At 42.9% G+C, this 13,405-nt stretch overlaps 1 protein-coding gene and 1 pseudogene across 1 annotated transcript; one reads left to right on the top strand and one right to left on the bottom strand.

Moving 5' to 3' along the window:
* Positions 1 to 6,533: 6,533 nt before the first annotated feature.
* On the top strand, positions 6,534 to 10,694 carry LOC127425149 (intraflagellar transport protein 22 homolog; annotated as a pseudogene).
* A 149-nt stretch (positions 10,695 to 10,843) lies between these two features.
* LOC127425107 (ATP synthase subunit g, mitochondrial-like) lies at positions 10,844 to 13,121 on the bottom strand. Its single transcript, XM_051670765.1, has 4 exons — positions 13,101 to 13,121; positions 12,308 to 12,464; positions 11,736 to 11,896; positions 10,844 to 11,053 (listed from the first exon to the last, which is right to left on the bottom strand). The coding sequence occupies exons 1-4, from the start codon at positions 13,104 to 13,106 to the stop codon at positions 10,955 to 10,957; spliced, it is 423 nt and encodes a 140-aa protein (XP_051526725.1). The 5' UTR covers positions 13,107 to 13,121; the 3' UTR covers positions 10,844 to 10,954.
* Positions 13,122 to 13,405: the final 284 nt, after the last annotated feature.

Here is a 13,405-nt window from a genome sequence, read left to right as displayed (position 1 = left end):
AATGTTTGCCAGAATATTGCAGGGCACGTTGCCGTGAAGATACCGCCCGCTGACTCATGTATGTCAATGGCAAAGAAGTAGAAGGCTTCTAGACGAGAGATGAATTGCTGTCTTGAAGGAAGAAAATTCTGAGGAATGGTGTTTGTGCGCCCGATTTTATGCGGACAGCTTCGTGCCTAAAAGGGCAGGGCTTAAACACCATAGCCAATTTTAGAATTGGTGTTATTGTAGAAAGGTTTCAAATAGGTTGTATAGAAGGACACTCCCATAGCATCAGCTTCCTGACGCAATGTCAAGTGTACTGAGTCGTAAGGGAACTATTAAATAAAAGGTTGGCTCTAAAGTTTTTACCCACACTCCATTTAGAATTATGAATGGCCTTCTTGATATTTATTATGGACAAGAGGAAGTTATATTACAAATTAATCATATCTGAAGTATGAAGAGAAGACAGAGTGTATTTTCTTAAGATCTTCTGAATGTGAATTTCCATATGCAATCAAGTTTTCGATGATTATTTGGTGGTTTACAAGTTCAAAAGTAGGACACACTCACCACGGATCTGTCTAATCTGAAATATTATCAGCAAAAGATTTGTGTCACTGGGACATTGGCAAATACAGCCATTTCAAAGCAATCATGTGTAAAATTGGACAAAAGTCATAGCTACATTTTCCCCTGTTGTTATTATATGAATATGGGTGTTTCATATAAAGTTGCTTACAAAGAGCACGGAGAAAAACGTCTCGGTTTCGTACGTAACCTCGGTTTCCTGAGATGTGGGGAATGAGACATCACGTGCTAACTCATATTGGGAGATGTTCTTCCACACAACCTAGTTGAAACCTCTCTACAATAACGCCAATATTCTAATATTGGCTATGGTGTTTGAGCTCCACCATTTTAGGCACAAAGCTGTCCCCTATAAAAGCAGGTGCACAAACACCATTCCTCAGAGGGATGAGGAAGGGATGAGAGGGATGAGCGCATCTCTCGCACCTCAGAAGAACTCTGAGTCTTGTAGTGCGGCCTGCGTTCACAATGTCTCACAGTTCACAGCGTCCCATCACGCCAGACTACACGACATAACCTTCCTGAGAGGAAACATGATGCCACATTCCCGCTGGACGGCGACCGACATGACTATACCGCAAGTGAGTGACCCTCATGTTGTGCCAGGAGGGGAGCACTCAGAATGAATATATGAACTATAGTCATATAGTATGAACTAATTCCTTCATGAACCCAGTTTATTTTTTTTATAATGAAAGTGCTTGTGACTTTATGGTAAATTACAGCGGCCTGAATAAATGCAGTTGTGTAAATGATGGAGAGCCCGTAGTTAAGGGGAGGGGCATAAGTACACATTTGGCAAACAAAATAGCAAGCACTCTAAACAGAGAGGACTTGTGAAGAGATAGAAGTTACATCTAGGTTGTAAAACCTTGCGAATGTGTTTTGAGAAGACCATCCTTCTAAAAAACATATGTCTTGTAAAGACACACCGTTCGTCAATGCCCATGAGGAGGCCATGCCTCTAGTTGAGTGTGCTTTTACACCAACTGGGCAAATTTTACCCTGTAACTCGTAAGACAGGGCAATTGCATCAACGATCCAGTGAGAAAGTCTTTGCTTGGAGATGGACATTCCTTTCGTGCATCCTCCATAGCACACAAAGAGCTGATCAGACAGCCTGAACTGGCGGGTGCGCTCAACGTATGCGTGTAGCGCTGCACAGGGCATAACAAATGCAAGGATTGTTCCTCATCTGAATTAAATGGAGGAGGGAAGAAAGCTTGAAGGTGAATCATCTGCGCTCTGTAGGGCGTGGTTAGAACCTTAGGCACATAGCCTTTTTGGGTTTGACAGTGACTTTTGAAAGACCGGAGCCAAACTCCAGACATGAATTGTCAATTGATAATGCATGTAAGTCACAGACCCGTTTTACTGAGGCCAGAGCCAGCAGTAATGCGGTCTTAATGGAGAGCATTCACAAATCAACGAGTCCAAAGGCTCGAAGGTCAAAGTTAGGTCTCAAGTCGGAACTGTAGCCGGCCATGGTGGATTTAATCATCTTGCTCCTTTAAGGAACTTTATGATTAAATTATGCTTTCCTATAGTGGCTTCAGGTGCATGATACGCAGATATAGTCACCACATAAACTTTGAGCATTGACGGAGTGAGTCCTGCATCCAATCGCTCTTGAAGAAATATGAGAATTTCATGTATGGGGCAGTTTACTTTGCCATGTGAAAGACACCAATCAGTGAACACATTCCATTTTGCGCATAGAAGCATCTCGTGGATGGTGCTCTTGCCTGTAAAATGGAGTTCATGACTGAATGCTTCAGGTTCCACAGCCTGGCTGGGGATTCCAGATTGTGCCTTGCGCCTGAGAGAGGGGATCCCTCCTCAGCAGTATTTCCCATGGCGAGCTGTATAACCTCTCTATCATTTCCGGAAACCATGGCTAATTGGGCCATATCGGCACAACCAATAGAATAGTTTCCATGTCCTCTCGAACTTTGCATATGACAGAGTGAATTAGGCACACCGGGGGAAATGCATATTTGCATTTCGCTGGCCATTTGTGGGCCATTGCGTCCGCTCCCAGTGGTGTTTGTGACTTTGAGTACCAGAGAGGACAGTGGCCATTCTCCACTGAGACAAATAGATCGATTTCTGCTTTGAAGAATATTTCCCAAATCCTCAGGACAGTTTGAGGATGAATTTTTAATTCGCCTGATATCACCCCTTGGCGTGACAATAGGTCCACACCGTAATTCAGACGGCCTGGGACATATGTCGCTCTCAGGGAAAGGAGATGACGCTCGCTCCACAGGAGGAGGTGACTCATCAGTCTCATCAATGGCAGTGAATTCATTCTGCCTTGGTGGTTTATATACGCCACCACTGTCATGTTTTCTGAGCGAATCAGAACATGATAGTTCACTATTTCTGACTGAAAAGCATTCAAGGTCCATCGCACCCCCCCCCCCCCGACCTGTGTTGGAAGGGACCGTAGTCACCACTTTCCACCTGACAACTTGGCCCAGTGTGACACCTCGCTGGTAAAAGGCAGGAGCTATCCAAGGTGCTAGAGCAGCTATACAGAGGCAAGATATAGTGATGCGCATGCACCCATGGTGCCAAGCATGTTGTGGCACATGGCGCTTGAGCCAGCACTAAAGAGGTCTTGTGTAAAAGGCCTAATGGAATGACCGTGGATGCGCTCATTCGTGAGGTGTGCGTGCCTGCTAACGGAGTCGAGGCGGGCTCCCAAAAGGAGATTTGTTTGCTGGGGGAGAGCTTGCTCTTTGCCCAGTTGACATTGAGGCCTAAGCTGTTTAGGTGCTGAAGCAGTAAGTCTCTGTGCTGGCATAAGAGAGCCTCTGATTTGGCCAGTAACAACCAATCATCGAGGTAGTTCAAACTGCGCACGCCGCTTAGTTTCAGAGAGTCAAGAACTGCATCGATGCACTTTGTGAATGTGCGAGGAGCCAGAGACAGCCCGATGGGCAGGACTTTGAATTGATACACCATTCTCTCAAACGTGAATCTCACTTTATTTGGCCAGTAACAACCAATCGTCGAGGTAGTTCAAAATGCGCACGCCGCTTAGTTTCAGAGAGGCAAGAACTGCATCGATGCACTTTGTGAATGTGCGAGGAGCCAGAGACAGCCCGATGGGCAGGACTTTGAATTGATACACCGTTCCCTCAAACGTGAATCTCAAAAACATCCTGTGATGTTCCATTCGGACATGAAAATACGCATCTTTCAGATCTATCGATGCAAACCAATCGTGTGGGCGGACGTGCGATAAGATCCATTTCTGAGTAATCATTTTAAATGGGCGCTTTGCAAGAGAGTGATTTAAATATCTCAGATCTAGGATTGGCCATAGCCCACCATCTTTCTTTGGGACAAGAAAATTGCGGCAGTAAAACCCTTTTTGGGTTTGAAAATTTGGAACAACCTCTATCACGTTTTTCAGGAGGAGATTGTGTATTTCTGCTTGTAACACTGCCGTGTCTTCGGACAAAACAGTGAAAGAGAGAACGCCATTGAAACGGGGTGGCCGGCATGCAAATTGGATTGTATACCCATGTTCGATCGTTTTTAGCAAGCAATCTGAAATACCCGTAAGGGTTTGCCACGCATCCGCATAATGGGACAGAGGGCAATTTGGTTTGTTCATTGTATGATATAATGTGCCACTCTCTAGTGGGAAGCGGTTGTGCACAATGTGTGGGCTTTGAAGAGGAAAAGAGCTCGTTATTGAGAATGTGTGAGTGTCTCGTGCATGTGCAGCAAGCGTTGTATTCTTTTTTGCATTTATTGCATTTTTTATTGCATTCATACAAATGTGAGAGACAGAAAAAACATTTTGAACAATATTGTGAACAGCAACCCGACAACCAACAGTGGGGAGATGGGGAACAGTGTTGTGTGTCTCCAACTGAGCCTTCTTCGGAGCAGACCCGGAGGGAACAGCGAGGTCTGCATTCTGCTTCAAAGGGCTGTGTCCTTCAGCTTTTGCTGCGTAGGGGGGTTTGTTCTGTTGGCACGAGGTGGGCACTGATATGGTGCTTCCATTTGGGCCACAGCTTGCGTGGCCTCACCGGTGGCTCAGTGGAGGTGCTGAGGTAGCGGGCATGGGGCTTTTGGCTGGGCGCTGGCTCGAAGCAGAGCGTGAGCGAGCCGGCTGTGAAACGTTACTCCATTTCGGCATAAAATGTCTCATAGCCTGTGATTGTTGCCGAGTCACGACGTAATGCTCGGCAAACTTATCCACAGGCGCTGGAGACACTGGAGCATCCAACAGAGGGGCTTTTTCCTTGTCATGCATGTCTGTGAGGGTCAGCCAGATGTGATAATCCAGAACTACCAGGTTGCCCATTGACTTGCGCAGTGACTTTCATGGTGTGCAGCGCTAAATCCGTAGCGGTGTGGAGCTTTGAATGTCTCTGGATTGTAGCCTTGCTCATCCATTTGCTTGAGGGGCTTGGCTTGAAATACCTGGAGCACCGCCATCGTGTGGAGTGCTGAACCAGCTTGGCCCGCCGCTGAGTATGCTCTTGCAGCCAGTGCGGACGTCAGTTGACAGGGCTTGGAAGGATGAATGGGTGTGATTTCCATGCCCTGCTACTCGCTGGGCAGAGGTGTGCCGCTACTGCCTCCTCCACAGAACCACATTAGAGAGGACGTAATCGCTGCACAGGCTAGCTGAATAGGGCGCGCGCCAGGAATTTTGATAGTGCTTTTTTGAACTTCAGGGAAGAACGGGGCAGATCTACGAGACGCGGTCCTTTGATGGCATCTGGACTGCAGGAACCATTTATTAAGGTGAGATTGTTTAAGTTCCTCTGGAGGAGACCACTCGATATCGATCTCTTCGACCGCCCTTGAAAGGAAATGAAGCATCTCCTTATCAGTGGCGTACACGCTCCTCGCCCTCGCTGGGGGAGGGGCGGTAGCATCATCCACTGACCACTCAACCGATACAGCGAGAGACATGACATTGTTATCATCCCCAGCGTCAGAACTGCCGAACGAGACGAGGCCGTCACGCACATAATGTATCGGCATAGACATGTTACATGGAGATTGAGGGGCTCGTGCAAGCACGAGGTCCACATTAAATTTATCCTGCTCGACCTCGCAGCCCCGCCGTGACGCCTCAGGTGACCACCTCATTCATCATGTGCGTTTGAGCGAGAGATAATGTGCGTGCATGCAAAAGAGAGAGAGGGTGTGACAGATTTTAAAACTTTCGGAAGTTTGTGTTGTATTACATTAATGCAAGGGACCGTGGTTGGAGAAGTGGATTCTCCCAATTTGTCTAGGTTCTATATGACAATGAAATTATTTCCAAACCAGCCTGTTTCTTGTTATTTTAAAATTGGAAATGAGCAGCAAATAGTGAATGACATTGTTACCAGTCATTTTAAGGTAAAGTTATGCAATGTCTCTAATTATAATAGCAGGAGTTTGTCTTCTTGTCACACATTTTAAAAACTCTTAAGAGAACATAAAAACTAAATTTAGTGTGTGATTAAAGACTGCAGTCTTCACATGGCCATGGCCAGAACATATGGAATAGGAAACACTATTAACTTACAGGTAAGCTAGTGATATTTTATCAAAGCAATATCCACACCAATATATCTTAATTAAACCCACTGCTATTTAATCTGTTTAATCTGGTCGAGACTGCTGAGTTTAAAAGCTGCTGTTTTAAAAGTTTTCACCACATTCCATGAAAAAATTCACATACCATACTGTACGTTCCATTTAAAAACAATGGTCCAAATTAATATTTTTATTTTATTACATCTCCATAAGATGCCTATTAATAGTTATTGAAGTGAATCGAGCAAGAAAATATGTGCAATTTGTTTTTCCATCGGCATGTAAGCCATTTAGACTTGAGTAAGCTTCTCCCGTCCCACTAACGTTAGTGTTTGGATTTGGGTAGGAGAAACTGACCAGCAGTTACAGAAAAACTTCAACTTTATCACGGAGCAGCAATGAAAGATTCCAGTGGGGTAGTTATTGTATTTAACCCAGATGTGCCCAGCCATCTGAAGGAAATCGAGACCTGGCACTCTACATTCATCTCCTCACAGGGGTTACTGGAGGCCCAGTGTCTGCTAATAGCACACCATAAAACAGGGAGTAGGGCTGATACCACCCGTCCACAATTAGGTAACATCTCTTGGCAGTATTACATAATTGTAAGATTTCCAATATAAGTAACTCAAAGCCTATTGAAGGGATTGTTCACCCAAAAATGAAAATTCTCTAATTTTTCTCATCCTCATGCCATGTGTATGCCTTTCTGTCTACTGCTGAACAAAAAGATTTTTAGAAGAATATCTCAGCCCTGTAGGTCCATACAATGGAAGTGAATGGTGATCAAAACTTTGAAGTTCCAAAAGAGGCAACATAAAAGTAATACATCAGACTCCAATGGTTAAATCAATGTCTTGTGAAGTGATCCAGTCAGTTTTGGGTGTGAACAGACCAAAATATAACTTCTTTTTCACTATAAACCTTGACATCAGCAGTCTCCATGGTGATCATGAATTCAAGCTCAATTACACTTCATGCGCAGAGTGCTAGGAAGTGTAATCAAGCTTGAAATCATGATTGTGTCTAGAGACTGCATTGGCAAAATGTACAGTAAGAAGGAATTATTTTTTGGTCTATTCTCCCTCAAAATCGATTTGGTCACTTAAGACATGGATTAAATCACTGGAGTTGTATGGATTACGTTCATGCTGCCTTTTTGGAGCTTAAAAGTTTTGATCACCATTCACTTGCATTGTATGGAGCTACAGAGTTTGTGCTTTGCAAAAGAAAGAAAGTCATACACATCTGGAATGGCATGAGGGTGAGTAAATGATGAGAGAATTTTCACTTTTGGGTGAACTATCTCTTTAAGACCTGCAATTCTTGTTGCAGCATCAGCTCTTAAAAAGCTGCTTTAGAGTTTAAAATTTAATACAAGTAGAAATTCCACAGTTGTATTTTTTTAATCTTTCAGTGAACACTAAGTTGCTCATGGTTAAAAAAAACAGAGCCGGCGTTCTCATCAGAGTAAGACGCCGCGCAAATCGACCCCCGCTACCCAGTATTCTACTGGCAAATGTTCAGACTCTGGATAACAAGCTCTGCGAGCTGAAAGCGCGGATCTCTTTCCAACGAGATACAAGGGACTGCTGCATTATCTGCCTTACGGAAACTTGGATGTCTGGGGAGATTCCAGACTCAGCCATTGAACCCACGGGGTTCTTCGTGCACCAAGCGGACAGAGCGAAAGACCTCTCAGGTTAAAGCAGAGGAGGTGGTGTATGTTTTATGATCAACAAATCCTGGTGTGATCAGAGGAACGTGCATTCTATCAAGTCTTTCTACTCTCCTGATCTGGAATTTTATGCTTCTGTGTCGACATTTCTGGCTACCGAGGGAATTCACAGCGGTCATTATCACAGCTGTGTACATTCCCCCACAAGCCGACACAGACCGGGCACTCAAGGAACTGTATGGGAGTATAAGTGAGCAGGAAACCGCACACCCTGAGGCCGCGTTCATTGTGACCGGGGACTTTAATAAAGCCAGTTTAAAATCAGTCGCACCAAAATATCACCAGCACATTAGTTTCAACACACGAGGGGACCGGGTTTTGGACCATTGCTACTCTCCCTTCCGGGATGGCTACAAATCCCTCCCCCACCCACCATTTGGCAAATCAGACCACTCTTCCATTCTGCTTCTGCCCGCTTACAGGCAGAAATTGAAACAGGAAGCACCCACCCTCAGAACGATCCAGTGCTGGTCAGACCAATCAGATTCTACGCTACCACACGTTTTGATCACACAGACTGGGAGATGTTCCGGTCCGCCTCTGATGACGACATCGAGCTTTACACTGATAGCGTAATGTGTTTCATCAGAATGTGCGTGGAGGACGTGGTTCCGACCAGAACAATACGGATCTATCCGAATCAGAAACCTTGGATTAATAGCGATGTTCGCGAGGCACTTAATGTGTGGACCTCCGCTTTTAATTCCGGGAATGCGGAGGTGCATAAACAAGCCAGTTATCAGAACCGCAAAACGCCAGTCTCTTTGTCTGTAGTCCCCACATGCTTTAAAACATCCACCATTGTGCCTGTTCCAAAACAATCAAATATAACTTGCTTAAATGACTGGCGTCCTGTTGCTCTGACCCCCATCATCAGCAAATGCTTTGAGAGACTAATCAGAGATTACATCTGCTCTGTGCTGCCTCTCTCTCTTGACCCGTTGCAGTTTGCTTACCGCAACAACCGCTCCACTGATGATGCCACTGCATCTACAATACACACTGCTCTCTTCCACCTGGAAAAAATGAACACTTATGTGAGAATGCTGTTTGTAGACTACAGCTCAGCATTCAACACCATAGTGCTCTCCAAGCTAGATGAGAAACTCCGGGCTCTGGGCTTAAACAGCTCACTGTGCAGCTGGATCCTGGACTTCCTGTCAAGCAGACGCCAGGTGGTTAGAACAGGCAGCAACATCTCCTCCTCACTGACCCTCAACACTGGAGCCCCATAGGGCTGTGTTCTCAGCCCACTCCTGTATTCCCTGTACACACATGACTGTGTGGCAACACATAGCTCCAATGCCAACATTAAGTTTGCTGATGACACGACGGTGGTAGGTCTGATCACTGACAATGATGAAACAGCCTACAGAGAGGAGGTGCACACTCTGACACACTGGTGTCAGGATCACAACCTCTCTCTCAACATCAGTAAGACAAAGGAGCTTGTGGTGGACTTCAGAAGAAAAGACAGAGAACACAGTCCCATCACCATCAATGGAGCACCAGTGGAGAGAGTCAGCAGCTTCAAGTTCCTGGGTGTCCACATCACTGAGGAACTCACATGGTCCATCCACACTGAAGTCGTTGTGAAGAAGGCTCATCAGCACCTCTTCTTCCTGAGATGGCTGAGGAAGTTTGGAATGAACCACCACATCCTCACACGGTTCTACACCTGCACTGTAGAGAGCATCCTGACTGGCTGCATCTCCGCCTGGTACGGCAATAGCACCGCCAACAACCACAAAGCACTGCAAAGGGTGGTGCGAACTGCCAGACACATCATCAGAGGTGAGCTTCCCTCCCTCCAGGAAATATATACAAGGCGGTGTGTGAAAAAAGCTCGGAGGATCATCAGAGACTCCAGCCACCCGAGCCATGGGCTGTTCTCACTGCTACCATCAGGTAGGCGGTATCGCAGCATCAGGACCCGCACCAGCCGACTCCATGACAGCTTCTTCCCCAAAGCAATCAGACTTCTGAACCCTTGATCTCCCACGATCAAAATACATCAGCACTGCACTTTATTACCCTTACTCTCATATCTCACACCGGACTGTCATAAATTATATTATTATTATATTATATTCTCTTTTAACAACTGACTATCAACCGACAGCCTGAATGTCAATACAGTACAATACTGTACATTCTATATATACTATATATGCTTTTTTTATATATTTTTATTGAATAATGTGTATCTATATAGTGCATATTGTATACTGTACAGTGTATGTTATTATTTGTATATTGTTGAGTGTAATTATGTGTATATCAGATGTTTAAATTGTGCTGTGTTAATTTGATGTTATTGTAAATTGGTACTGTCTCATCACTGTCACGACTGCTATGTTGATCGGAACTGCACCCAAGAATTTCACACACCATTGCACTTGTGTATATGGCTGTGTGACGATAAAGTGATTTGATTAAGTCAATAAAATAACCAATTAATTTAACTTTTTCTTTAACCACACAGCTAAGCAAACTACCTCTTATTCACTCAAATCTTAAGGAAGAGCCTGAAGATGTCTGACAGGAGTTCCACAAATATTTAGGAAATGTTACTCAGATGCTATCAGAAAATCAAGAACGTGATGAGATGTTAATTACATAAGTATTTTTGGACCACACTGCATCTTAATTACACATGTGCTTTATAACTTTCGTAATATCTTCCTGTTAGCCTTCTGTCTGGAGATTTCTCACAATGTTTAACACTAAACCACCCCACAATTACATTGAAATTACTTGTATGAGTTTGTAAACACAAAATGGAAGATTTTTAAATTAGAGTGGTTATGTAGTAAAGTGCATTCTGTAAGGGCTGAGCTTTGCTTGATTGTCTACATATGAGAATGCAAGGATACAACTTTGATATTTGAAACAATATTTGAATTCATTGTACTCGGTGTAAACTAATTAACATGTTACTAAATGGAAATTAAATAAGCATTTCAGTGGTTCGTTCTTTAACAATATACATTTATTTAGTTCCTGGATTCCAAGAATTCAAATAGTGAAGGGAACAGACAAAACTCAGCAAAGAGAACAAGCAGAAAGGACAGTCCACATTTATACATCATAGCCTATAATGCCTCCCTTGCCAATGATCTCCCCAATGTAGAACCACATCAGAACTTCTGTGGCAACAAGTCCATTCCTTAGAGCATCCTGTGGAGACAAAAGTGCAATTAATAGACAAATATAAAACATCCTGGAATTATAAATAAGCTGGTTTATCAGTATTTTCCCCCAAATGGAGGATGCCCATTGAGTTTAATTTCATCAATGTCCAGCTCTTAGCCAGCAAACCAAGACTGACAGACAGGTAGACACTTTGTCTCTTTATCTCACCATTGTCATTAGAAAAAAAATACTACACATACATTTTGCAAACTACATTTATTTTTTGGGAAAGAAATAATTTGGCTACAAAGATCAGTATAATTTCTGCCTTTGATCTTAGCTGTGGGAGAGTAATCTTCCATTTGACAAATGAACAACAGGTTTGCACAGCTTGATAACTTCAGCTAAATCAAGAATGAATTTACTTGAAAAAACTGTAGTTGCTGTACGGCTTAAGGATTGGCTATTGACCTGAAACTAAGAGAGACTCGGCATTGCAGTGCAAAACATTGTAATTTACTTGTCATATAGCTACGCTACCTCCCAAATTATTCGAATTTGGTAATACTTTTGACTGACGATTGTGCGCAAAAACTGTCAAGTCTCACAGAATAATTGCTTGCTATGTTCCTCATATGGAAGTCACTTTAGATAAAAGCTTCTGCTAAATGACTAAATGTAATAGCCCCTTGAAATGACAACTAGCCTTTAAAGCATGCATACTGACCCTGACTGTGGTCTGACCGAGCCGTCCTGACTGGAAGCCCTTGAGGAGATCCTGGACACCGCTGATGGCCTTGGGGATCTCGGCGGGGCTCGGTGGCACCAGCTCCACGCGGGCGTAATACCAGAAAGTGGCCAGTCGGGGCTTGGAGTAGCTCACAGCGGCTGCAAAATATCAATATAAAGAATGACATCGTAAAGCAGAGACTAAATGAACAAGAAAGGCATGATGAGTTATTAATAATTATTTAATGAGAGTATGTTTTAAAAACATATACGTTAACACAGTGCGACTGTTCTGCCACTGTCAACTCCACCATACTGCTGTTGGATGAGCTCAACATTAAGAATGAATTGCCATTTCTAGATGTGGAAGAACGCTAAAACATTAACTAATTATATTTCTTTATTGCTGGTCATTTGCTTGAACCCAAAGTCAACCCATTATTACACTTGTTTATATTTTATCTTTGATCACGATTTCCTCATTACTGCGGCCTTCTGCTCCACAGCGCAACTCAAACTTCTTATACAAACATATCTTCTACAGCTCAAGTAAAAGATTAATATTCTTACCGCCGACCAAAGTTGGTACTTTAGCCACAAGTTTCTGTACTGCCTGTGCCATGATTTGTATTGCTGTGAAGGTTTGTGCGCCGTCCACAAACCGAGACCCTTCAATGAATGTCACCTCCAGCGAAGGACCCCACAACCGAGGAGGCAGCATATATGCCTGACGTACATTTTTAGCATGCCAATAAATACAGCTATATACATGGCATAAAGTCGAACAGAAAAGTCAATGTTATATTAAAATATAAACTAAAATACAAATTAAGTAAAATATATACCAAGTGTTTACCAGATTAAAATATATTGTTACAAAAACAAGCACTGCATAACAGCCGACTAAGTGCTGCTAATGCTAATAGCCGTTTTCCATGTATATTACGGTCAACATTTTTTTAGTTAATTAAAGCGTCACCTGCACCACACACAACACAGGCCTATGCCAAATGTACAACACGGTTGGAGACATTTTTGAACATCTGTCTCTAATTGCAATTTGGTTCAGACATTTTGGAAAGATACATAGCATACAATTGGATAAAACAAAGAATATCAGCGTTACCTGTTATTTATTGGGATATTGTGAAATCTGGCCTAATAATTTAGGGGGAAATGAATATTTTGTTTTAAATAACATGATGCTTTTCTTCCTTTTTTATTTTTATTTTTTATTTATTTTTTTCATTCGTAAGTGTAGATTTTTAAAACTACAGCTGCTTGTTTTCAAAATGGAGTTGTCCTAGTATTTGTGCTTTAAAGGGATCATTCTCCCAAAAATGAAAATTCTCTCATTACTCACCCTCATGCCCTCCCAGATGTGTATGATTTTCTTTCTTCTGCTGAAAAAAAAAAAAAAAAAAAAAAAGATTTTTAGAAAAATATCTCAGCTCTGTAGTTCCATACAATGCAAGTGAATGGGTACTAACATGTTGAAGCACCAAAAATCACATAAAAGCGGCATAAAAGTAATCCATAAGACTCCAGATGTTAAATCCATACCTTCAGAAGTGATATGATAGTTGTGGGTGAGAAACAAATCAATATTTAAGTCCTTTTTTCTAAAAAGTAAAAATTCACATGAAAGTACATTTTCATTCTCTGTTT

The sequence above is a fragment of the Myxocyprinus asiaticus genome, chromosome 3, assembly GCF_019703515.2.
Source record: "Myxocyprinus asiaticus isolate MX2 ecotype Aquarium Trade chromosome 3, UBuf_Myxa_2, whole genome shotgun sequence".
Classification (NCBI taxonomy): Eukaryota; Metazoa; Chordata; class Actinopteri; order Cypriniformes; family Catostomidae; genus Myxocyprinus; species Myxocyprinus asiaticus.
This window is presented reverse-complemented; position numbering and strand designations above follow the sequence as displayed.